Source organism: Emys orbicularis, chromosome 17 (assembly GCF_028017835.1).
Source record: "Emys orbicularis isolate rEmyOrb1 chromosome 17, rEmyOrb1.hap1, whole genome shotgun sequence".
Lineage (NCBI taxonomy): Eukaryota > Metazoa > Chordata > Testudines > Emydidae > Emys > Emys orbicularis.
Genome location: NC_088699.1, coordinates 5,575,408 through 5,603,062, shown reverse-complemented (window position 1 = coordinate 5,603,062; position 27,655 = coordinate 5,575,408). Strand labels below are relative to the sequence as shown.

The 27,655-nt window shown below is 41.2% G+C and overlaps 1 protein-coding gene across 1 annotated transcript; it reads right to left on the bottom strand.

The window, feature by feature from the left end:
• Positions 1–249: 249 nt before the first annotated feature.
• GDPD1 (glycerophosphodiester phosphodiesterase domain containing 1) lies at positions 250–26,335 on the bottom strand. Its single transcript, XM_065418359.1, has 10 exons — positions 26,173–26,335; positions 18,985–19,027; positions 13,189–13,324; positions 12,302–12,347; positions 10,062–10,180; positions 5,860–5,949; positions 3,681–3,814; positions 2,403–2,462; positions 1,537–1,588; positions 250–388 (listed from the first exon to the last, which is right to left on the bottom strand). Exons 1-10 carry the CDS (start codon positions 26,309–26,311, stop codon positions 266–268), a joined length of 942 nt encoding a protein of 313 aa, XP_065274431.1. The 5' UTR covers positions 26,312–26,335; the 3' UTR covers positions 250–265.
• Positions 26,336–27,655: the final 1,320 nt, after the last annotated feature.

Below are 27,655 nucleotides of genomic sequence, written 5' to 3'. Positions count from 1 at the left end.
CATTAGTATAGTGTACTCTTGCTAAACAATCTATTTACAAATGTAAACTATGCAATTAAAATTTTAAATAAATAAAACTGTATACAATCTCTACATCATGTAATGATTTAAGAATGAGGTAATATAACCCAGCTGATTACATCTTTCACCACTGGGCAAGTGATTTATCCGTATAGTGCTAAAAAATTCTGATGAAGGAATGAAATCCTTGGCTCACTCTGTCCACTTTGTAGGGTCTTGCTTGATTCCCCCCCCCCCCCCCCGTTTATGCTGAATAATTGTGTAAAAACTCCTTGAGCTTTGTTGGATAGTCTGTCATCACTCCAGTTGCTCCCAAATCAAATGCTCTCTTATATTCTTGTTCTTCATTCAGTACCCAAATATACACCTAAAGACAAAAGTACAGAATGGACAGATCATCTAGGAAGTCACTAAAATTAAAAGAAAATGTGCACAAAAATTAAATAAGGAAAATTATGATCTAAATAGTTTCATATTAGTGAAAGGGGAAGCCAGGTATATCCAAGATGCTCACATAATCATGACGTCAACATCATACATAAAAACAGGTACTTGATTGCAAATCTAGGAAAAGAAGTTCTCTAATGACAAATGACAAACTTCAACCTCTAATGGTCTATAGAAGAACGTGCGTCTCTCTGTTCAGACGTTCCCAATTAGCAAAACCAGTATTAGCTAATGCAAAGCTAATAAGGGACAAGTCGTTTAGTAGGTTTGTAGAGGTTTAAAAAAATTAAATATGAAAAGACGTTTTAATAAAATAAAAAAAAGGGTTTTCAGTTAAAAGGGCTTTTCCCAAGCATCTAAATATTTCTTTACAGTGCATGTGTTAGTGTCTGAGAAACAGAAAGCGACTATAGAATAGAACATGAAACCTATAAATCTGACTACAAACAGAATAGTATTTAATAATCTAGCTTGCCTGCCTGTGATAAACAAGGTACAAAAAGTACACACCAGTGGTGAAAAACTAGTTCGATTTGAAAACTCTGTTCAATTTGGATAATCTCTAGTGTTATTAGTAACAAAGTAAGGAATTTATTTAAAATGCTTTTATTTTGATAAAGTCCCTTTAAATAAATACTTTGAGGGAAGATACTCTTGCCCCACCTCCACTCCCTGCATGGAGCCTTATTAGAAAGTAATTTCATCTGGAAATCTGTTAAAAGCCTTTTCATATTAAAATGTCAAACAAGTAGGTAGTGAAAAGTAAACTACAAATATTAATTAGTAATCAGATGCAAGGCTTCACTTAATCCACTGCAACTTTTATAAATACCGTAAGGATTTGAATAAAGATGATGCCTACAGTAAAATTGTACACACCGAGAACCCCTTCAGTTATTAGGAAGATCTGGCTGGTCTAAGTTCTAACTGCCTTCAGTTCCTATCTTCAGGCCTACTTTTAGGAACAAGGGGAGTGGTAGTGGGAAGATGGAGTCCAACTTTTAAGAATATTAACAAAATGCCATGTAACTATGAAACAGCTTGACTTCTAGTTTTATCACACTGTACCTGAATGCCTCGAGCAGTGAGGTGATCAAACAACGCTTTCCTCATTAACAATCTGCAGCAGGGAGAAAAAAATATTATTTTTACAGGACCCAAAGCATGCTAGGCATCTTAGATCATGGCGAATTCTCAACATCTGTATGTTCTGTGGCAACTGTTCCATGTCACACAGTTTCATGGACTTCCAATGAGGAACTCTGCCTAAAAGCCTAAGTAATGAAAACTTCCAACCTAGCTACAACTAGGAAGCACAGCAAACAGCATTCCAAACTATTTGCATTAGCAGTGTATTTTTGTGATTCATTAACTCTTCTCTCCATAAACAAGCTCAACTCCAAGTAGGCATCCTTTAAAAAAATAAAATAAAAAAAATAAGGGTCTTTATACTTTATAGCAGCACCACTCTACATCAACATCAGTGAAATATGAATTAAGGAGCGCCACCATTAGGCAGGATTCTTATCTGATTTATACCCATAGAATCCTCTTTAGCCTCAAGAAGAACTTCATCCTTGATGCTAATAGACATGAAACTTTTCTTAAGTGACCAGATTGACCAGATTGCCTATCAGAGATCTTTCCTTGGGTTATGGGTATAAGCGAGATAATCTGCCGAGTGGCAGTGCTCTTTCATGCATATTTCACTGTATAAATGTACATGTAATATGAAATATAAATCTACAAAAGATATTCCCCCATGTGCTGCAGGAGATGCATACTGGCATTACCTCAAACATACAAGATACCAGAATTTGACAATATACCAAATATGGTTAATTTCACAATAGTAACTCTGTCCTAGTCACTTGAGGCAATAATCACAATGTATATAGAAAGCGAAGTGCACCAGGGAAATATTAAAGTCTTACGTATCAGCAAGCCAGATAACAAATTTTTGGCTTCTCGTCGTCTTCTCTGGTTCTTTCAGCCTAAGAAAAGAAAAAGGAACTTAAATTTACCTCAGCACAGAAAAGTGCCATTTCAGACTATGTTCAAGCAAAGGAAGTGTGCTGGATCAGTCTTGTGACTTCAAAAGCAGTTTCTCTATCACCCACAAGAGTATGGGAAGAAGAATCTTCCCCTGGCTCTGAGACCAATGACTTGGATTGTGCCACATAGGAGAAATGAGTAACTTTAGGTGGAAGGCAGGAGAGATGGAGACCTAGAGGCAATTTCAACTAATGGTTTGGGCAAAGGAATGAGAAATCAAGAGATCCTGAGATATAAAACAAGCTCTGATAATATCATGCTTTCTGGCCTTCATTGGCTCACTTCATCCCTGTGTCAGTTTCCACATCTGATAAAAGGTAGGTAGATGGTGTCAGAATAATTCCTTTTTGCAGCACTGAAGAATGTATCACTATATAAATGCTAGATAGTGCTCTTTAGCTAACCTCAGCATAAGTGGTGTCTGCAAAGAGCTGCTTTTCTCTGTGGGATGATAGGTTAGGGACACTGCTGTAAACAGGAAATGTGCTGGGTGCACATAGTTAAACAAACACATCCCACCGCTAACCACTAAAAAAATTCAAGGATGTCAAGTAGACGTTTCTTAACTAAAGAATAGAAATTTAGCAAGACTTTTGCTTAGACATACACACACAAAAGACACATCAGAGAATACATGAATCTTCATCTGTTTTGGAAGAAATGCTCTCTCTGACCACAGATATTATCTTACATTCATACGGTGCCTTTTACCAAAAGCACTTTACCCAATAATTAAATATAGTAATTATTTCTCTCACCTCTGAAAGGCAGACACCTCTTAGTTTTAATAGCACGCAGCAACACTACACAAACATTTAGGACAACAGGGGAAGCATACCTGAAATCAATTACCCAAACAGGCCTGGACACTGAAGTCAAACCCTCTACGCTTGCTAGACATGGGATGGAATCTTTGGATGTTTAAATGCACTAATTAAATACTGACTAAAGGGAACAGTGCCACATACTAGATCACTAACACCACTTATTTTAGCATTCAGATTTCCTTGGAAGTCTCCCATACAAGTATTGCCCCAAATTGACCCTACATAGCTGGAGAAATGTAACTAGATCAGTGTCCAAGACTGCACGGACATTTTATTGCCTTGCTGTTATTTCACTGGAATGACAGCCTGATGAGTGTGTAAATCACTTACTTCAGGATGATTGAGGGCATAGGAATTTCTAAGAATTCCTCCCTGATGGGAATGAATGGCAGCAGACCAGTGTAAAACAAGCCAACAAGAAGCAGGACACGTTTCAAACAGAAAAGGATAGGAATATCAGCGTTCTGTAAAAACACATAGAAAAATAATGCAAGTTATTTATCAGGTTGCTGAAACTTTTGTATCAAAACAATTTTCAGTGAATCAATGTGTTGTAAAGTTTAGCATTTGTGCTTAAAGACATAAAACATCTAGCAGAGTTGCCAACTGTTGCTGGGTCTGCCCCTGATTTGTGTAGTCCCAGCTAAAGTTCCAAGCAATTGGAAGAGGCAGTAGCTGCCGCAAAAGAGCCAGCCATTGCCTGTGGTCTCCATTCCCTGCTTCTGTAATCTGATAAAATTCTGGGGAAAACCAGGACGACATTCTGGCACTAAGCACTTCCTGTCTCTCCTATTTCCATTACCATAGGAGCTGCGCATGCACAAAGGGGCGCTGTTCGGCTTCAGAGCACGGATGAGCTGAGCACCCTCCCAGAAAACCAAAGGGGAGAAATCCAGGCACCACTGGGTGCCTACTGAGTGTGGTTCTGACTGGCTCCAAGGCAGTCACCAGCCTGGGGAAGAGGGCTTCGGACAAGAGAAACCAGCTGCCATTCTTGCAAATCCGGCTCAGCTGTGACTGGGAAACAAAGACATTCAGAAAATAAAAGACTCTGAGGAACAGAAGAGACAGCAGGATTCAGAGGGCAGAAGTGAGAAAGGTAATAGTCCTTACTCCTTCCCCACAATCCACTCCATAGATTGATTTCTCTTCCCACCCCACCAATTTTGTTTTCCTCCAGTATTATTAATCCCATATCACAGATGTATGCAATACTACTGTGCAGTGTGTAAATCTTGCTTAAAAAACCAAACAAGCCAGGGGGTATCTACACACAAAAGTTGTACTGCTTTAACTATAAAGTGGTACAACTCTCCTATTGCAGACACAATCATACCAGTATTAAAGGTGCTTGTAACTGGTATAGCTTATTCCTGTACAGGAAGAGGAATAAGCTGTATCGGCATAAGTCACCTTTACACCAGTATAAGGGACGGTCTGTATGAAAACAGAGTGCTTGGCACGCTGGGGTGTAAATCAAATCCACAGTAGCTTGCTGCACACTAAGTGTCACTGTGGACCCTGCTGCCGCACACTGTGGGTTCTGTATGCACTATGAGCTTTGAAATAGGAGTAGATTAAAGCACACTAGAGAACTTTTGGCAATCATCAGGGTTCACATGGATAGTTAGTGCACAGCAGGCTAGCACAATGTAGATTAACACCCCAGCTTGCCAGGCACTGTTTGTACAGACAAACCCTAACTGCACCCACACTAGGGGTGTTGTCCAAATTGAACTACTTTCAGTAGAAAAATTATACCGCCAACAAAGTAGTTAAATTGGTGTAAAGACTGTGTAGATCAAGCCTAAGAGTCCCTCTCACAAACATCTTACAGCCTAAAGGCATAATACCCAGGACATTACAATCCAGAACAGAACAGCACAGAGACAGTTGTGGGTAGGCTTTATTACTTGAATGTTTTTTCACACAGCAAGTGAGTTTTCAGGAAACCTGTGAAGGAGAGGAAGTGCCCTTGGTTCCCCTCAGCTGGAAGGCCATTGGTGAGACTAGCAGCACAAATTAAAGCGTGTAATAGGACAGCGTGGAATCAGGAGAGAACTTCAGTAGGATTGTAAGAGTAGGATGGGGAGTGGGAAGAGATGGAGGAGTAGAGAGACTTGAAAGCGGGGAGGAGAATATTCAACTTGATGGGGAAAGACAGCGGAAGCCAGGAAAGAGGTCAGAGAAAGATGTGGAAGAAGAACGTGTGGGTCTCACTCTCAAGCATCAATTAAATACATTCATATGTATAAAAATTAACATAAGTCATTTAAAAAAGTTAGGACAAAAAAGGAAGTGTCAATATTTTATTTAATTTATATTTTAATGTATGGAAGAGTTAATACCATATTGGTACCACAGTTCTGACCACAGGTGAAAAACCTGGGTAAATGGCTAAATACTCAGCATTTACAGAAAAATACTGTATCAATCACCACACAGTAACAGATAGACTGGGTGGAGAGACTGATCCTTAACTAGGGCATAGTTATTTCTTGGTGCTTACCTCTTTATGACACTTCTCCACAATCTCATAATTGACATTGCCCCACACTGTCAAATGTTCTCGTTTGTACTGGCTCACCAACTCTGAAACCTGCGATCAGTAATCAAAAAGCAGAATCCTGACATTTATTCACCGATACCACCCATTTGAGATACGTTTATTCTACATCACTTGCAGAATTATTCATTGGGAGCTCAATATACTGCAATTTATTATAACAAAGAGTTCCTTCAGAAAAAGACAGCTCTTCATACTCTCTCCCACCACTTTAACACAGCCACTTCTAGGACGCGATGCAGCAGCTGTTCAGCACAGCATTTCAGGACAAGAGATAAATACTGAGACATGGTGGTGTTAGTGGCTATAAATAGAGCCCCTTTTGGGAACCAGCATCCTGGTCACTTAGGACAAGTAGGGGCACTGGGTGTAGTTAAAGTAGGAGGGAGTTAGGTAATGTGATTGGGTTTGAAAGGTTAATGGAGATCACTTGCACCTGTAGGGAGTCTGATGAGCTAATGAAGTAATTAGCTCATGAGCTAGATAGCTCAGAGAAAAAAGCAAGCAGTATAAAAGGCTGAGCCAGGCAGCAGGAGGGAGGCCCCTTCTATCTGCTGCTACATTGTGTTATACATGGAGCATAAGGCAAGAAATAATAAAGACTCTTGGTGAAGGTACCCTGGTGGAGCATGTATGCTGTTGAAAAACCAGGCGGGCTTTACCAGCCAGCCATATCAGGGGTTTCTCTCTTCTGTTAAGTGCTAGCATACAGTACACATGTTCATGTCAATTCCAATTAGGTGACTCCCAAGCTCCACCCCGGACGTGGGGTCAGAGTTAAGGAACTGCTGATTGGAGCACCTCTCTACCGAATGCTGCATCATCTCTGGTGTGCGGGGTAATAGCATGAGAGGTGAATGTATGTACCAAGGACCACGTTGCTGCACTGCAAGTTTCATGTATCGGGACCTGGGCCAGGAACACCGCTGATGAGGCCTGTGCCCTCGTGGAATATGCCGTAAGTGCCAGGGCTGGCACTTTGGCCAGCTCATAGCACGTGCGGATGCAGGACGTGATCCAGGAAGATATTTTTTGAGACGAGACCAAGTGTCCTTTCATCCGGTCTGCTACCCCCTACAAACAGCTGGTTCGACTTCCTGAACGGCTTAGTGTGCTTGATGCAGAATGCTAGTGCCCGTTGAACATCCAATGAATGTAACCTCTGCTCTCGACTACTGGCATGAGGCTTAGGATAGAAGACAGGTAGAAAAATGTCTTGGCTAGTATGGAAGTGTGACACTACATTGGGAAGAAAAGCTGCGTGAGGCCCGAGTTGCACCTTATCCTTGTGGAAGACCACATAGGGTGGATCGGAGGTAAGGACCTTTAGCTCTGACACCCTCCTGGCTGATGTGATGGCGACCGGGAAGGCTACCTTCCACAATAGAGAAGGTAGCAAGTCACTAACAGTTCAAAAGTGGACCCCATTAATTTGGAGAGAACCAGATTGAGGTCCCAAGCCGGGACAGGTTGCCTACTCTGAGGATGTAGGCGTACCAGACCCTTGAGGAAATGGCCTACCCTGGGGTTAGCAAATGCGGAGCTACCAGATGCTCCCAGGTGAAAGGCTGAGATAGCAGCAAGATGTAACTTGATGGATGACGCTGCCAGTATGTGTTATTTCAGGTACAGAAGGTACTCTAGAATGAGTGGTATAGACCCCTGTATATGTTGCTGGGCACACCAGCAAGTGAACCTTTTCCACTTAGCTAGATATGTGGCCCTAATAGATGGTTTCCTACTGCCAAGTAGGACCTCCCTTACTGGTTCTGACCACAGAAGCTCCATGGGGTTTAACCATGAAGCTTCCAGGTCGTGAGATGGAGGGATTGGAGGTCTGGGTGATGAAGGCGACCATGGTCCTGAGTGATCAGATCGGAGTGCAGTGGTAACTTGACTGGAGCGTGGTGTACCAGTGTTGTCGGGGTCACACTAGGGCCACCAGATTTACTTCCGCTCTGTCCCTGTGGACCTTGAGAAGTACTTGTGCACAAGAGGGATTGGGGGAAAGACATACCGCAGGCAGCCTCCCCAGGGAAGCAGAAACGTGTCCGTGATCGAGCCAGGACTGTGCTTCTGATAGGAGCAGAACATTGGACACTTCCTGTTGCTCCTGGTGGTGAAAAGGTCAACCTGGGGAAACCCTCACCTTTGGAAGATGGAGTGTATGACGTCCGGACGGACGGACCACTCGTGATTGCAGAACGATCTGCTGAGGTGATCTGCTAGTTTGTTCTGAACTCCTGAGAGATAGTATGCCTCCAGGTGAATGGAGTGGGCTATAGACAACTCCCATAGCTGGAAGGCTTCTCGGCATAGGGGGAGGAACGGGCTCCACCCTGCTTGTTGATGTAAAACATGGCAGTGGTGTTGTCCGTCATCACTGCCAAGCACTGACCTCGTAGTCAGGCCTGAACAGTTTGGCATGATAACTGTACTGCTCTGAGTGCCTTGATATTGATATGAAGGGGGAGCTTGTCCTGGGACCATAGACCCTGTGTTTGGAGATCTCCCAAATGCACACTCCAACCCAGAGCACACCCGTTACCAGGGACAAGGAGGGCTGGGGGCTGTTGAATGGGACTCCTTCACACACTGTCTGAGGGTCGAGCCACCACTGGAGGGACTCGAGTACTTGCTCTGGTACCGTGACCACTGAGTCCAGGATGGCATGCACCAGGCGGTAGGCCGAATCGAGCCAGGCCTGGAGTGGCCTGAGCTTCAGTCTGGCATGGCGGACCACGTAAGCGCAGGCTGCCACGTGACCAAGGAGACTCGGGCATCCTCTTGCTGTAGTGGTCGGGTACCGCCTGAGGTTTTGAATAATGTCTGTTATGGCTTGGAATCGAGTCTCTGGAAGGAACGCCCTTGCCTGTACCGAGTTCAGCACCTCCCCGATTAATTCTATTCTTTGGGTCGGTGATAAAGTTGACTTGTTCACATTGAGGAGGAGTCCCAGTCTCTTGAAAGTGGATCTGACTAATCAGACTTGAGACTCTACCTGCTCCCTGGAGCCCCCCCGTAGTAGGCAGTCGTCGAGGTAGGAATATACCTGCACCTGCCTTCTCCGGAGGAAGGCTGCTACGACCGACAAACCGAAGAGGAGGACCATGAACTGATAAAGTTTTTGGTCAACCACAAACTGTAGAAATCATCTGTGTGCAGGTCGAATAGCTATGTGAAAGTACACATCTTTCATGTCAAGAGTGGCGTACCAGTCTCCCGGATCCAGAGAAGGGATAATTGTACTTAGGGAGACCATGCAGAACTTCAACTTTATCATGAATTTGTTGAGTCCTTGCAGGTCTAGGATGGGTCTGAGACCCCTCCCCTTGGCTTTGGGGATTAGGAAATAACAGGAATAGAATCCCTTGCGCCATAGTTCTTGAAGAACCTCCTCCACTGCCCCTGCTGCGAGGGGCGCCTGCACCTCCTGGAAAAGGAGTTGCTCATGAAAAGGGTCCCTGAAGAGGGACGGGGTCTTGGCAGTCCACAGCAGACTGTGGATGAAGGGCAGATTCCATGAGCAACTGCTTCAATCAGAAATCTCGCTCCTTTAGCTCTGGTTGGAAAGCCCTGCAGATCTTGCACCTTTCTGTCTGGTCCACTTCCCTTAGACACTTCAGACACGAGTCGTGGAGGTCGCTCATTGGCATAGGCTTGCTGCAGGTTCCGCATGGTTTAAACCCCGCTCTCAAACCTCACTATATTTACTAACAACCAGGACTAACCACAAATAAACTAGGCTAAACTAACTATATGAAAGAACGCTAAGGGAAGCACTTGCTAGGCAAGCGATCGCAGTTCCAACGACCATCACTGGTAGTAAGAAGAAACTGAGGAGGGGCTGGGTAAGCAGGGTCATATATTGAGCACCATGAAGGCGCCACTCCAGGGGGATCCATAGCCGACCCAACGTGAGCTGCTCAGGGATAACTTTCCGACGACTGTGCATGCGGCATGCACACCCCTAATTGGAATTGACATGAACAAGTACTCAAAGAAGACCACCACCTTCTACTGAATCATCAGTTCTACTTCCTGTCGTCTCTTATCCAAGTACAGATAAGATGTGACCTTTGCACAATTTTATTCCAATGCAACTCAAGGTGCTAGTTTTGGGCAGCAGGTACTGTGTGGTGCACCTTTTTAATCAGCACATTGTTGTTCACTTTGATGTCAATGTTGACTGGAATATTTGGAAATGCCTCAAACACCTCCTTCAGCAGTGGAATGCGATTGTCTTCACCCTCACAGTGGCATTCTGGGAAAGCAAATGGAGTTGTGTCACTGCTGTGATTTGCCTCTCAATATTTTGCAGATAAAAGCAAATCTATAGAGCACTCAACATTTTGATCAAGGACCTAAAAGAAAAATAGTTCTGAAAAGCCAGCATACTCCTTGTAATGAGAAAAAAAAACCTGCAACTATCTAGGGGAATCAAAATTGTTATCAAGGCCAATCCTATGGTCCAGCATACAGTGCAATAAGCTACCCTCAGATGCTCATACTTGGGGGAACAAAATAAACCCTCTTGGATCAGCATACTTGTATAGGAATCTGGAAAGCATATACACATTTAGTTCTAATTTTTAATCTAGATATGTGAACTCATCAGGTGGCAAATGGCAAATATAAAAATCCATCCCATGAAAATGGTGTAGCAGAGTTTTGTATCACAGGATGATGAGTTGAAGTGCTATTCTGCCCAGTAATGGTAAGAGACCATTTTAAATTTCACATTTAAGGTCACTGAATGAGAAACATTTTTATTAACTAGAACTAGAATGCATTTTTGTATTTTGCTGTCCAATTGTGTAGTAGCATGATAGTGACTATGACATCAGTTCTTATTGCTAGAATCAGTGTCTACTATACCTACGTCTTACCTCTGGAAGCTGCTCCTCAAACTACCTATGTGCACGGGGATCGGGGAGACTTCCCCAACAGGCACCCTGTTCTTGTAGGAGGGGCAATGGGGAATCCCTTGCACTACAATGCTTTCTTTGATCCAAGATATTAAAAATTAGAATAGAACTCCCACCCTCCATTCTCCTCCTCTATCAAGAATGGTTTACATACAGTTCACACCAACCCTGCCATGATGCCAGAGTGTGGTTTGGATGACACATCCTATCCCAAAGCTACTATGAATTGGCTGTCAATTAGCAGAACTCCAACACATGGAATTCAAAACAACTTAGAACAAAAAATAATGATCATCATCATCAACATTTCAATGCCCACCCTGTTCAAATCCTAAGTTAATGGTCATGGCCAACGTACCCTCGACTTCCAACAGCTCCAACCTGCTAAATTTAATGGTTAACAGATAATGATAAACAGAAGGCGGTATTGATAGAAAGAAGAATAGATAGGTATCATCTAGTTAAGAAAGTGTATTCTCTTCTTAAACTTATATTTACTGGGGAAGCATTATCTAGTGGTTGGAGAAGGGAACAGGAGCCAGGAAATCCAGGTTTCAGTCCCACAGATGCTATGTTACCTTGGGCAAGTCAGTTGACCTTTGTACCCTTATTTCCTCATTTGGGAAATAGGATGATTGTGAAGCCTCACTTAGTGTTTTTGAAATGCTTTAAGATTCTCGATGGAAATCTTGAATAACCTTAGGCATATTTGAAACAATGTTGAGGACCATTAATACTAAATACAGGTACTAAGTCCTTCAATTTAGCCCATTTGATAAAGTCTTCAGAGGTTTTGAGGTGGGGGAATTACTCTTAATTTGATTTTGTCAACATGGTGAACATGATCTATTTAAGTAGCAGCCTGAGAATCAGCACCTTGTTTTTAGGAGAAATATGTTCACCATTTGATATGCTTTCCTCCTCTCACAGCTATATCGGTGCTTCTCTTAAATCCATTAACAGAGCAACTCACTCTCTCCATTCCTTCTGCTAAAAATGCATTTGTGTCAGCCAGCATATTGCAGAAGTCTCTACCAGAACAGTGTAGTAGATCCAAAAAGTCTCTTGAAGTCACAAGCAGATAACACACTAGCCAAATGCCATGAGTTGGAAAGAGAAAAACCATTTTTCTCCCTCCCCCTCTCCCATATCAGGGACCATGAATCAACAATCTTAAAAGAAATCGCAGGGGAATTGGAAAGTGGATGTACCTATTGCATGCAAGTAACTGAACAGGAAAATCTCTCTTGCCGAGTAAACATCTTAAATTAAATCACTACCCACTGATGTGGAATATATCAATTTTTTTTTAAATCAAGGCAGATGATTTAAACAAACAATCTTCCATTCCATTTGCCAGAATAAGAACTATGCTATTGTTAATTCATGGAAAAATATTGTAAATGCTGTTGCAATTTAAAATGATAGGTTTAACTACAAAGAAACAAAAAGATTACCTTTCTGAAAGGTGACATCCAATTTGCAGAAATATGGTGGGAGTTCCTTAAAAAAAACAAAAACAGAAAAAATGAACATTAGCATAAATACACACAGTCATTGTTTTTCTTGAAACACATGGAACATAAATTTCAAGCCACAAATCATATAAACATTATTATCTTGAAAAGATACTAACATTTTGTATATATTTATAAGGTCTCCTTGCCTCTGTATTAGAAATGGTTTTGTGAGTTGTTTGCACAATGACACAAAGCAGAATGAATATTCTAAGAGCTACCCTAGCAGCGACTGAATAAACCAAAAAATGATTTTGAAATTTTTATCTATGGGCTCATCTACATTACCCGCTGGATCGATGGGCAGCAATCAATCCAGCAGGGGTCGATTTATTGCGTCTAGTCTAGACGACGCGATAAATTGACCACCGAGTGCTCTCCCGTCAACTCCGGTACTCCACCGGCGCAAGAAGCGGAAGCGGAGTCGACGGGGGAGTGTCAGTCGTCGACTCAGCACAGTGAAGACACCGCGGTAAGTAGAGCTAAGTACATTGACTTCAGCTACATTATTCACGTAGCTGAAGTTGCGTAACTTAGATCGATTTCCCCCACCCCCCAGTGTAGACCAGGCCTAAGACTTCGGTAATTCTATTAAAATGTTAGTGAAAAATTACAGTTCTCCAAGAGATGTGTTTTTAAAACAATGGCTCAGTACTTAGGTATTGAAGGACACTCTACAAATGTAAGACACACACTTTGGAAATCACAAGTGCAGTGTCCTTTGCTTCCTTCCCTAGCCTAATGTCTTAACAAAGCAATATATATCTGTCGTCTATTTTTTAACCATTAGGTGTTTTTTTTTTTTTTTTTAATTTTCTTAAACTTACCGAGTACTTGAGGTCAGATATACTGACATCAACTCCAGTTGCTCTCTTCAGATTCTCGTCATGCGATACCACTACTTGTTCGTCTTTCGTCAGATGACAGTCTAGCTCCAACATATCTGTCCCCACATTAACTGCACTGCAGCAAGCCAGAAAGCAGTCTTGAACCACAAGTACTTTGTGGGATGCACAAATAATTTATAAACACACAAACTTTTATCCAGTGAACTTGGTCCTGGTGAAACCAAGAGACTTTAAATTATTTACATTTATACCATTTGAAACTGAGGAACAGCAAAGTTAACAACTTGCACAAGACCAGTGTCAAAATCAGTGTCAAAGCTGGGATTTGAACTTGGACGCTCCTGACTCCCTGGCCTCTGTGCAGATCATGTATTTTTCCCCCCGGTACTGTCTAAGCCTCAACACACAGTCTTGCTAATCTCTCTCAACCAAGAGGGACAAACTTTAAGGGTGACAGGGTACTTCACTCTCCATGGTCACAGTTTAGTAATTTTGGCATCTGACACTTTCTAGCCTCAGCATATTTACTGTTAGGAAAATTATAAATTTAAACTCTCTTTAATGAAAATTATTTGAATGGCATAGGATTTTCTTTTAAATTAAAGATTTTTTAAGTGTTAAAAAAATTTCTTTAAATGACATACAAGAGACAGCTAAAGAAATATTGAACACTTCAGTACTGTGATTCTTTTCTTTTTAAAAAGCTTGTCTGATTTAAATTAGCAGGGACTGGATGGCTCAGGGGATTAGCAAAGGGAGATGCAGCCTTGCACCTTTTGGATACTGGCCCAAATACAGCTCAGGTTAGTACTGAACAAAAGCTGTTACCATCTGAGAATTCCCAGGTGACCTATGAGATCACCAAACTCTACAATCAAATTACTAGTGCACAGGGGCCCACACCACAAAAACCAATTCCATAACTGGCACATCTGATAGTCTCATCTGAGAGGCAAAGGACTAAACAAACCCAGGAGATTAAATTCCCTCTGTATTCTTATAGTGGGTGCCTGGAGGAAAGGGTTGATGGACATTTTGTTTGTGACGGGAAAGGTGAAAGAATGAAGAAGACTGATGAGTATTAATTAAAAAAATAAAACATAAAATTTAAGTTAGTTGAACTTGATACATCTGTTTATGTTTACAGTTTTATTTCACATAAACTGAAAAAAATCCAGAATTAGATTTGAGAGTCTAATTTCTACATGTAAAATCAATTAGAGCAGATTGGTCAGGAATAATTTGCAATATATTATTAAGGTTTATAAATTAAGCTTCTGAAACCAGTTTGTAAAAACTGTCAATCACTGACTTTTAAAGCTGTAAATATCACTTCCTTGGAAGATATGACCTCATTTTACCACCATCAACAAGTAGTCAAATGTTAAATAGTGACAAGTACACACATTATGTAATGCCTCTTCAAGGATCTAAAATTACTAGGGATTTGGACACAGTAAGGACTCTAATCTGTTTGTTTCTTGCTTTGTGAGTGAGGGCTTGTCTACACTGGCAATTAACAGCGCTGCAACTTTCTCGCTCAGGGATGTGAAAAGACACCCCTCTAAGCGCAGCAAGTTGCAGCGCTGTAAAGCGCCAGTGTAAACAGTGCCCCAGCACTGGGAGCCGAGCCGCACTCCCAGCGCTGGGAGCTACGCCTCTCGTTGAGGTGGTTTTTTTAGTGCGCTGGGAGAGCCACGACCACACAAGGCATGTTAAAGCGCTGCCGCGGCCACGCTTTAACATTGCCAGTGTAGACTAGCCCTAAGACTGACAAGGAAAGTACATTGCTTGGCATATTACACATACACACAAAAAATATTACTTTTTTAATAAAGACAAATGAGGTCAATAAAGTAAGCATTCAAACCTCTTATCTAAGCATTCTCCACCTCATTAAATAATTGAAAACAATCACTAACAAAAATCCAGGTTTAGATTTTCAGAGCAGTGCAGAGGACTTTGCCACATATCTTCCATTCTATTATTTAGATTATCATAACCCTAGTATCAAAACTTCTATGAACTCTCAATACAGTGCAGGTAAGTCAGAGAAGTATTCTTTTTAAAAAACCGCTGGATATAAGTAAATTAAAAATATTAAACTCAAACTGGGCTCCAGTCTCCAATGAAAACTGAATTCTCCATCTATCAACATAAAAGAGACCCAGGAGGTTAAGTTACACCAGACAGTTAAGAAATACAAGCCAAAGTTTGAAAGCCTTTCGGTTAAAACAGTAGAATATTTTTCTTAGCTGTTTGACAATGAATCTTAAAACATTTACCAGTGTGGCTTGATTTCAGCATTTTTCGGCCGGATCCAATGTTCATTCAAGTTAATGGGAGACTTTTCATTGATTTCAATCTGGCCTTTTATGATTTAAGCATAATATATACGCAACACTACAAACAAACATTGTAGCATATTGCCATAAGGCTACTTAACATGATTTCTGACCTAACTGTTATGATGATCAAGAACCAGGAATGTGTCAAATTAAAACCTGTCTGCTATTAGCTATCATTCAGTCTCAATAATTAAGTGCGAGAAGAGAAGAAAATACAATATCAAGAATACTCTGATATTCAGCCTGGTTTCGGCTGACTGGGTCTCTGGAAAAAACAGCATTTCTAGCTATATTACAGGACAGTGGCCAAGTTCATGAATGACAGTCCAGTATCATATATTACCATTAAATATCCAAACTTGTTATCAAATGGTAGTATTGCTTAAAAACACAGAGCTATTGCTGAATGGAAGCAGGAAAACAACAGTTCCTACTGTCAATGATCCTAAGTGTTTGCCCGCCTGTAACTAGTAGCTACTGCTAGAAGGTTTATCTTCTTACTACTTAGTGGTTTCAGCTGGAAATGGGAGGCTGCTCTACAGCACAGTCGGAACTTCTCAAACTCACATTGCCCTAAAAAAGACAAGACATTCCCTCGACTCAAAAATACAAAATATTCTGGTATTGCTGGACAACCACTTCAGTACCTGAGATGTCAAACAGACTCATTCACAACCTAATGATAAACCCCCGAACAAGCAAGACTTTTTTAGGTTTAGGGATAAACTCACAAAAATACAGCTGTTTGTTTTCATAAAGTCCCAACTTGTTCCAAGTAGTGACAGATATCAGAACAGAAGGCCTAACCTAAAGATGCATTCCCATTTGGCAATGCCTGTAGTTTATAAACACCAGACTGACAAAGTTCTCTTTTATTTCCTGAAGCCCAGCGAACTCTCTAATGATCTCTCTCACATCAACAATATAGCTTTAGAAGAAGAAACTAAAACCCAGTGAAAAGACGTGTCAATCTCTTGATAGCTTCTTTATCTGACTCTTGCCAAGATCCCAGAGACATGGTACTACGGTGCATTTTGTATTCTAGATGCAATTAAGATTTCTATTGTGATTCTTATAGCATCTTGCACGCAAGGTCCCAACATAATTTTAAAGATTTTTTTTTTAAATCACGCTGTGTTTAGAAATAATTTTAAACCTAAAATATGTATGTGTGTGTGTGTGTGTGTGTGTGTGTGTGTGTGTGTGTGTGTGTGTGTGTGTGTGTGTGTGTGTGTGTGTGTTTATATATATGTTGGGCACTTTAAATTACAAATAAGAAAAATGTGGTCCTTGGTCTGAAGAGCTTACAATGTAACTGATATTAACTGTAAATCTGACAGGGATAGATAGTAATGAATACAAAAAATACCTCAAAGTACTATTTTACTCTTACTATATTCCTTAGGGCAGGAACCATGACCCTGTACACCTCTGAGCATTGTAGGAACTTAAAATAGTAAAATCAAGTTATCCAGGTAAGAATTATGCAACACACATTACTGATATATAAATACACTAAAATGCAGATGAGAAAACATGCAAAATTTTGCCCCAGCTAGTTGTATTTAAATTAAGAAAACTTTAGATAAAGTTTTAACACAAATCATCAAAATGACAGATTTAAGACAATATACTACATAGATTTTAAGAGAATTGGTAACAGGTTGCTTTGAGGTGCGTGTGTTAACAGAGTTGAAGAAAAAATAGGAGGTAGTTTTTAAAAAAAAAAAAAAAAACACCCACCCACTATACTAAGCTGCCATGGAGATTAGAAGCCCTGTGGTGCTTTTCAATAGTGCTGTTTGGTTAGGAACACTGGCACTGCTGCATACTCTGGAAGAAAATGTACTAACTGTAATGAGGCTGTTAAATACAAATAAAGTTAAAAAAAGACATTTCTGCCTCTCTACTCTTAGGTGACTGAGAGGAATGTTGGATTTGTTTCTTTCTGGAATATTGCTGAGAACTTTGTTGTAAGGGCTTTGGAGCTGTGCTCCAGCTTCACTCCTGCTCCAGGCAAAAACCTGCAGCTCCACTGCTCCGAAGCTGCTCCGCGCTCCAGCTCCAGGCTCCGCTCCAAAGCCCTGGTAATTCACCATTTTCAAAGGCTGTAGTTTGAGGGGCTTTAGAAAAGACTTCCCAATATCAACTCAGTTTAAAACCCACAGGTAAGAGACTTTCATACAAGCCGGGTACATAGCAGGTACGAAAAAAACATAATATGCACTTCTAATGAACCTTCCATCAATTATCTCAAAGCAGTCTGCTGACATTAACTTAAGCCTCAACACTCGTGTGAAGAAGGGATTATCATCCCCTTTTACAAAGAGGAAACTGAGGTAAAGCAAAAGGAGTGACTTGCCCCAGGTTTCCACACCATGGAATTGAACACAGAACCCAAGTCTCCTGAATCCCAATCCCGGGTCTTCATTAGCATATGGATGTGCGTTGTTATTTGAAATACACTAGTGTCTTTCAAATTATATCTCACTAGTAACAGCAAATGATAAAAATTACAGAAAGCAACTGTGTAAAGATACTGTATGGTGAATAAGTTAAAGGTTGTAGTTACAAGAGGAAGAGAGAGAAGAGTTTTAAGAAGAGATTTGAAAATAAATGGAAGTCTTAAAATAAGAGACCTAATCCAAAAAGAGAGAGAGACTCAGTTCCAGGAATGCTTTTCACACAGACATGCATGCAGAACTTTACTAACTTGCTGTGTTTAATTTTTGAAGCCAAGGGGAAAAAAACACCAGGTTTGACATTTCCTCTTTCATCCATACACTATTCATTTCAATACAGAAGTCACCAGACAATGCCATGAGTAGACTCCCCTAGCCCACTTTGGTCTCCTCCCTTTGCCCTCTGCAGTAAATCTCTTCAAGAGACATCTGTGCAACACATGAACAATGCAAAAAGCTTTGTAATTTATTGAAAGAACACAATGAATCTCCATATGGCGGCCCAAGTGCAGTGCCAAGAACTGACACCAGGCTACTCTGATTTTCAAATACATTGAGGTCAGTACTAACTGCCATCTTCATAACACAAGTCTCATTCAGCTAAATATGTAGCTTTTCAAAGGCAGTATTAAAGAAACATGCAGTATGTTTCCATAGTTCGAGCAGGGAGATAGTAATCAGCTCTCCTGGGTTCTGTTCCCAACGGCCACTGTCTTAACATATGTTCATGGGGAAGTCACAACATCTGTGCCTCTGTTTCCCCATCTGTAAATGAGGATGATACTTACTGTGTGTAAAGCACCTGGATGACAGATGTTAGTTATAGAAATGTAAAGTATTATTATAGAAATTGAATACTGTATCTTAAACAGCTGCTATGTGCCAAATACAATTCTTTAATGTCTCATATATAGACAAAATTATTAAATGAGACTATTTTAGATATTTGTTCCTTTTGTACTTACTGGCGAAAAGCTGCCATTGTGTTTTCCAGGTTCTCTCCAGCACCTGTGAAAACATCAAGAACAAATTTAATAAAAGATATTTTTACTATACCCTGAGGAAAAATATACCAGTGAACGTAAATGATTCAATGGGTAAAAATGTCAATATTATGGGGCAATGTGGTCTGGAGGAATGAGCCAGGAATCCTGAATTCTAATCCTACCTGACACTGACTCATTGTATCATCTTAGGCAAGTCATGTCACCTCTTTGTGCCTCAGCTTTCCAATCTGTAAAATGAGACTAATACTTATAGAAGTGTTTTAAGTCTTAGCGTTAGTATAGCACTTTGAACACAGAAAGCACTGAAGTTCTTATTGAGTATTATATAAATTAGAGACTCAGACTTTCCCCAAAGGGCCATACTGGGAACTTGCCAGAGGTCCCCACATAACTGGCATAAAGTAGAGCAGACTACTCAAAATACAGAGTACAGAATACAGATGTGTGGTCCACAAAGACTACTACTCCCAAGACATAGTGCCCTGCCCTGAACCTGTAACTCTATATCAAAAAAAAGCAATTGAAGGCTGTTTTGTAGAACTCCCTAGACAGCATTTTATCCTCATTATATATGATCTGAAAATCACAAACAAGACATTTAGAATACCACATACTTCAGACTATTTTTCAAATTGCATTAAAGTGCAATGTCAATAGCACAGATGAAATGAAACAGACACTTAATTATCTACAATAAGACACTAACCACAAAACAAGTCTGCTTCAGACAAGAGAACTTTGACTGGTATCAGTCAAGAATAATGAATTCTATATAACTTCTTGACAAATTCTGCCGATTAACTAAAACATTGCTAAACTTATTGAACATGCTAACACAAAGCCCAGCTGCAGGATTTAAGATGAACCTAAGGCCCTTTCAAATGAGGGAAGTATGTGCTGTAGAGAAGATAATTTCAGCTTCCAGACAGAGATGATGCAAAGTGCATCCTTTAGAAACTGAGTTGAACAAACATCATCACCCCAAGAAATGGCAGGCCAATAGCGTAACACCCCACTACTGGAGAATTTTGTCTCAAGTATCTTCATTCATGAGAATGGGTCCCATGATATAGCAGTAAAAACACACAGGAGATCTATTTCAGGGACAGGGGGAGAGGGTGAGAATGAACACCGTGAAAGAAAGAGTGGACTGACCATGCTCTTGAAGCCTACTCTTCCTAACAACACAGCCCAGCCAGTGTTCAAAATACTCCTCTTCACTACTATAGCTTCCACTAGAGACATTAAAAACTTTGCTCTAAATGTGTTCCATGTTTATATTGCATGGGGAAGAAACAAAAAACAGAATATGGCTTCAGAATGAGAAATCAAGACTTATTTTTGTGGACAAATTTCGGCAACAACTCCTCATCAGAGGTTCACAAACTGCAGTCAGCAAAGCATTTGGTGGTCCACAGACCTGTTTGGCTACATAGTCCTGGGCACTGAATGACCAGAGTAAGGTTACTGTAGAATTATGACAAATTTAATTCTACCTGCCAAAAATTCATATCTGATAAAAAGTTGGAATTATTAGAAAATAGAAGCCTGTATCTTTACATTTAGGATACTTCCTGAATCAATTTGAGTAAAATAAATAGAAGCCTAATTAGCATAAAAAAGGATTTTTTTGCCAAGATAGAGAGGCCTGGCATGGGGGTAGTGAAAAAGATATTAGTTTCAGCTGGGATAAGGACAGATATACAAACCTATTTTACTCTGAGCCAGGAGTAAGCTAAAAAGAGATTTGCAAGATTAAGATGACCCTTCCCTAATGTTGAACAAGCCATTGAAATTAGCCTAGCATGTAGATACACTTGTTTTTAAACAAGGCTCATAGTCCATAAAATACTAAAAAAAACCTGGAAACATACAAGAGCTACAGTATCTGGAAGCAATGTCTGTTGGAGAAGGCACCTATGCAAATATCTGCTACCTCTTAGCTGTGACAAAGGGGTGGGGGGGCGGAGAGAGACTTGATAAAGAATATGGTACAAATTGATAATGAGACCTGGTCTACAAAGCTGTAATGGTTTAACTAGAGATCATATTTTATTCTGATTTAGTGAAACCCATACAACTGTGTGTGTGGATACTCATATCAATTTAAACTTATGTATGTTTAGCGTGGTAAATTTACAGGTGCAAGTTAAACTGAAATACTTTTAAACTGATGTAAGACTCCAGATACAAAAACTGCATGACACCAATTTAAGTTAACTGGTGCAGCTTCTGTGTTTAGACAAGGCCCCACTCATTTCCACTAGTTCACAGAATTTAACTGCAGAGGCTGTAGGACCCTCAGACTGACAGGTTGAATGGCAACAAGTGTACTATGGTTAGACTGACACAACATGAGACACTGATGGCATGATACAAACTGATTATTTTTTTATTTCATTTCCTAACTGTGTCTCTATCCATCTGTTCTGAAAAACCTCCAGGGATGGGTATTCCACCTCTCTTTGAAGCCTATTCCAGTGTGTAACTAAACTTAGAGTTGGAAAGTTTCTCCTAATACCTAATCTAAATATAAAGATAAAGCCAATTATGTCTTTTCCTACCTTCAGTGGACAGGGAGAACTGATCATAGTCCTCTTTAAAACAGCCCTTAACATATTTGAAGACTGTTGTTAGGTTCCCCATCAGTCTTCTTTTCTCAAGACTATAACATGCCCAGGTTTTTAACCTTTCCTCACAGGTCAGGTTTTCTAAACCTGAGTATCAGAGTTGTTCAAAAACTTCACACCTTATTTTGTTTTGATATTTACACAGAGCTAATTCAAGAGATGTAAATGAAATTCAGGCTCAGAAGAGAAGTAATAAAAGGAGATTTGGAGTCTAAGGCCTTGCCTACATTCAAAGTTGCACCAGTTTAATTTAAATGTATGATTTTAAACTGATTTAGTTATACTACAGCAAGATTGTGTGTGGACACATTTAATTTAATTGAAACATGGCTTATATCAATGTAGCTTAACTCAATTCCTTAGATAAGGCAAAGCCACACAGGGCCTTAGTGATGAGGACAAGAATCTTAAACTATCTTAAACTTTGACTTCGCTGCAGTAACACAGTCCATAAGCCCAAAATGTAAAGAGAAAACAAAAGCAAAAAATCAAGTTAATCTTCAGTAGCAGCATGGAAGTCCACAAGTCAGGCTTTAATTGATGGGTGTGGCCAGCCACATGGTACAGGTAGTGGTGAGACAAATAGATCGGCAGCAGACAATCATGCTTGTGGGTGCTTTTGGGGAGCAGAAAGAATAGTTTAAAGAACAGCCAGAACAGAAAGTTGGTTGAAGATTCCAAAGGCAGTGGAGTGAACACAGAACCCAACAGCCAAAGGAGGTAGCTGAGCTAGAACTGGAGTTTTATTGCCTGGCCTGCTGCTAGCCAGATTCCTAGCATAGGGGGTTTTACCAGCTGAAGTCAGCTGGTTATGCAGTGAGAAAAGAGAATATTACAACAGTCTGAATGGGATGAAACAAACCCATTAGCAATGAACAAAATCAGCAAGAAAAATGGGAGTTGCACTCTGGCAACATATCTGAAGTGACCAGGGATTTTCCACAGCAGAAACAGGAGTCAGATGTCAGCTGAGGAGATGATTCCTCCTAAAGTTTCAAGCATGGGAGAAGGCTACACAGAAAAGTCATGATGGATAGAAAATTACAACTGTTGACTAGATCCTCCTGGTATTATCTATTTTGTTTGAATTTCATTTTAAAACACATTTATACGCCAAGCCTTATAATATGGTTAGCAAGCAAGACAAAGGTACTCAAAGGCCAAAGTAAAGGACATGGTGCAAGAATTTAGACAGCAGAAGGAAGATTTAAAAATGTGTGCATCTCATGAATGTAAGAATGAAATTTAAGACCACGCTGACAGGTTATATTACCCAGTGCAAGCATGTACAGTTTAATGAGAAGAAAGCCCTGTGTGACATCTAGGACACACAGTTACCAAGTGCTCTGCACCAGTAGTTCTCAGAAAAAAATAAGTTTAATCACTGACTCCAGCCACTAATAACTCTGACAAAAATCACTGTTTAAAAAAAAAAAAAAAAAAAAGTTACCTTTACCAGAGTCAATAGAAATTTAACTCTGAAAAAAATATTTGTCCTACGGTCTTTCAACTAAAGGATTCATCTCACTCATTAACTAATATGGGTAATTGTTCAAGTACTCATTTAACCATTTTGTTTCTCAATACTACATAAGAAATTAAGGATTAATGATAAATTACACAGCTAATACCACGAAAAATGTTTAAAATGTACCTGCTGTATTTTTATGTTCCTCATCAGATCAACAATTTTCTCGTGGGCTAAGTGCCCAATCTCAGAAATATAAAAGGCTACAGTTAATGATTGAGACAAAACTTTTTGAATTTGTAGGGAGGAAATCTGGGAGAGTACCAGAGGATTAATTAAGTCCTTTCTATAGAATTACCATGTCATCTTTCAGATTCCAGGGTGGATAAAAATCAATGATTAAAAAAAAACAAGATTTTTTTTATTTAAAATCAGATTTTTTTTTGATAAAATGCTTTTTAAGGAAAAACCTATCTAAAGATAGTTTTAATTAAGATATGTTATAGCTCAAAGATATCTTATCATGGAATAGGGATTATAAATTCTAATTCTATAGTATGAGACAATATATTCATGTAATGTTTAAGAAAAGTTTTGTAAATGAGTTCCAATAGTTCATGGATTAGGGACCCAATCTTATGGGGTTCCAGGGGCTTCTGTATATATTATTTAGGTTAATCTTTCTATCTACCCAATGGGACTCAGTGCTCAGTCTAGAAAATACCATCAGAGATGCTTAGTTTTGCAGGTCTCAAACTGTGGATTTGTGTCTCCAGAGATAACATGCTTGTTAACAGCAAAAATGTTTTTAAATACATAAATAAATAAATAATATATAGAGGTGAGAAATAACAGACCTCAACCCTATTGTCCCTCTGCAAATTTGTGTACACAGAGTCAATCCCTTACCTCTCTCTAAAAGTATAGTGTGTGCCTTCTAAAAATGAAACCTACATCTATCTCTGAGTTGTGAAGAATATGTATTAAGGTTATAGCAACCAAAAAGAATACACTTTTATGTAGAAATCCATTATTAAATCAAGTCTTCCTGACTAGTGATTTAAATCAAATCCACCCTGTCAAATTCCCTGTAAATGTCTTTTGTAATATTTTGAAAAAGGAGCCCTAGTTCTGCAACACAATTTTCATGAACTAACTTGTGACAGAGGAACTGAAACAAGAAAATTAACTGCTGCAATGAATCATCTTCCTTCCTTTGAAATGCAAAGGCTGGGTTTACTACATGTATTCTGACATATTATGTGTTTAGGTACCTCTCCATAGTGATGTACTGCTTACTTACTTGGTATGTCAGCTATATAGCCAAAGGTCCAAACAAATGCAAAGACCTCCTTCCCTGCCATACTTGGCACTGAGCCAAAGTGGCCACATCTAGAGATTTTCATTTCACATTCTACTTCAGAGAACATCAATGTAGGGCAGACGAGAGTCATGAACAGAGCCCATGGATGAGTTAGATGATGACAGAATTCTACAAAAACATATATGAAATAAGAAGGCTCTCCTCCCTCTACTTCGTACATATAATCGATTCGGTACAAACCCCCAATGACCACAAGAAAATATAGTTCATTATCAATTTAAAACGTAACAAAGTGGATGCCTATTTGCAATGAGTGGGACTGGTAAGCAATGGGCTTACAACTCAATGGGCTGCAACTCAATCTGCACAGCCTGCATGGATTCTAGCATAGAATATCAGGGCTCAGTTACTGATCTTTCAGATTTACCATTTCAAAATTTAGACCAATGGAAGATTATCTACAAATAATGGATGAGGAATTCTATGCAGGTGCTGTAAACTGAGATAGAAGGGTTAGAGTTTGATCAGCCATCTCAGTACAGAGAAACTCAGACAGGTTAAGAGATATCTTGATTTCTGAATTTCATAGTGGTAACACAGTAAGGTCCTGACAATATATCCAAAGCAGTAGATTGAAGAAGTTTTATTTAGCAAACACTATGTTATATATACATCCAACTCACTTCTCACAGTATCAGTCTTACATGGTGAACTAGCTGTTTCAGTATCCTGAGGTTACTACTACTGCCCCAGTTGTACTACACAGCATATACACACTATCCTTCATTTGGGTAAAGGTTGTTTGCATAGAAGTGCCTAACAGATAACCATCCTATTGAATAAGAATTATCTTTTAAAGCTGCTGATTGGTGCAACTATGGAGGAGGTAAATCAATAGGCTGATTATATGCTAACTAACACCCTAGAAAACAGTAGGAGCAAAGTTACTTAGGTCAATCACTAATCAGAAATGTAGATTTTGTAAAAATTAGGTTTTAGGAAATGTTTCCATTATTTTAATAGGACCCAGAAGTCTGACTCCCAATGCCCTGCTCTCACCACTAGATCACACTTTTCACAAAGAAAAAACATATAGTGAATCTGGGCCCGGTTTGAGTTTGGGGTAGAAAACCACCAAAATGTGGATTCCACGCAAAGCCAGGTGGCTCCATGTGAGATTTGCCGGGAGTTGGAGAATTTGTTCAACCCTGAAACCAAGGACAATTAGGCGGTGGGGCGGGGATAAAAATGGGGTGCTGGGGAGAAGATTTGGAGGGGGGGGAGAGAGAGACCCAGTGCGAATGGAAATCGCTGGGTTACACGCAGCCAGACACACACAGCTGGCTATCAGCTGCCTAGCAGAGCCAACCCGCCCCAGGTAACAGGCAGATCAGCGTGACACAAACTCAGCGCGTCGGCCTAGGGGATTACAAGCCCTTTGCGGCACAGCCCGGCTTGCACCCTGCAGGGGCAGCACGGCTAGGGGCTGACCCCCCACTCCCACAAGAGCAAGGACCGGGCCGTGGGGAGAAGGGTCTGAGGGGAGTCCCCCACCATCGGGCCGGGGAGGAATAGGGGAAAGCCAGGCAGAGGGGTAATCCCTCGCCTCCCTGCCCTTCACGGTGCCCCCCAACCCTTGAGGCGAGAGGTGACCCCGGGCCCCTCATGGTTACGGCGGGAAACGACCCAGCCCCCGCAGGAGCCGCGCGGGCCCCGGGTCTCACCGCCGCGATGGGAGATGTGCCGGCAGCGGAAGCGCTGCCGCTTGGGCCGGTGCAGCAGTCCCGGGCATTTGAGCAGCAGTGCCGAGGTGAGGAGGTAGCCGCCCAGCGTAGAGACCAGATACAGGGCGACGCCGGCCATCCTGCCCGCTCCCACCGAGCCGGCCGGCCTGCGGCAGCCGCGCAAAGGCCCGCCCCGCGCAGCCGCAGCCACTCCCCCCCCGTCAACCCGGGCGAGGGAACGGACAGCGCAGGCGCGCAGCCGCACGCGCGAGAAGGGGGCTCGGCCCTCCCTTGAGGGGAAATTGACCCAGTTCTAACACTTGGGGGCTCATAGAATCAGAGAACTGGAAGGGAGCGCGAGAGGTCATCTAGTCCAGTCCCCTGCACTCAAGGACTCACCCCCCTCTTCTAGCCCCCAGGGGGCTCAGCCCCCCTTGAGGGGAATTGACCCCCCCTTCTTGCCCCCAGGGGACTCAGCCCCCCCCCCCCACTCCAAGGGGGGATTAAACCCTCCCCCTGCCATATACACGTGGGGGGGGTTAGTCCCCCTTTCCAGGGTCTCACCTTCCCTGAGGTCATTCCCTGCCCCACACACAGAGAAGGGAAATTAACCTCATCCCCCCTCACTATCCCAGGAGGTGGATTAATCACCTCCCCACAGATTGTACTCTGCTATTGCACACATGGGATTAACCCCTCAGCTTTTATCTTCCCTGAGAGGGCTCTTCCCCCAAGGAGGACAAATTAATTTATTTCCTCCCTTCTTCAGAGCATTTAGACCTCTTTCTTTCCCCATAGCAAGATTAAACCCTGTCACCCAGCACAGAGGAACTTTATGCCATGGAAGGAATTCCCCTTCCCATCCCTCATAGATGAGGGGCTTGCCCCCATTTCACCTCAGAAGGGGGTGCTCCTCTAGGCTTCCTCCCCCCAGCCTCTGAGGGGAACCTCAAACCCTCTCCTGCTTTCTCCAGTGGTTTAGGCACAGCATATCTTTGAATCACCTCTTTCCCCCACCCAGCATATAAGCATTTGTGTCAAGTTTTATAACTTTTCACCCACAGCCCTTAAACCTCTGGCTATGGGCATCCTTACATTCTCCCCCATCCCATCGTCCAGGCAGCCACAGGTGCTACCTCTTTAACCTACTTGGGATGGAAGAGGTAGCACCCGCACAGAAATGGAGATGATTGAGAATGTTTTGATTAAAGATGCCAGTCACATGCACATCACTGGGTTTAACGCAGCCCTAATATGGACACAGGGTAAATCAGCAGAGAGTGGCTAGCCTGGAAACAGCCAATTGCTTGTGATTCAACTGGTGTAAAACAAGTGACTGAAGTACAATTGACTGCGTGTGCCTGTGAATGCCTCTTCTTATGGAAAGCACTATGGATGTTTAATAACCAGCACTGTAAAACCCCATCTAAAATAAAATCATACTTAAAAGATTATTGCAAGAATGGTTTCTGGGATCAACAAA

What these genes read in the sequence shown, in the direction of transcription:
- GDPD1 (XM_065418359.1), bottom strand. Translation starts at nt 26,311, where the DNA reads ATGGCCGGCGTCGCCCTGTATCTGGTCTCTACGCTGGGCGGCTACCTC. An exon ending in ACAATGTGCTGATTAAAAAG is followed by an intron (nt 5,950 to 10,061) that starts GTGCACCACACA and finishes TACTGATCGCAG; the next exon opens with GTTTCAGAGTTGGTGAGCCA. An exon ending in TCACTGCTCGAGGCATTCAG is followed by an intron (nt 389 to 1,536) that starts GTACAGTGTGAT and finishes TTTTGTCTTTAG; the next exon opens with GTGTATATTTGGGTACTGAA.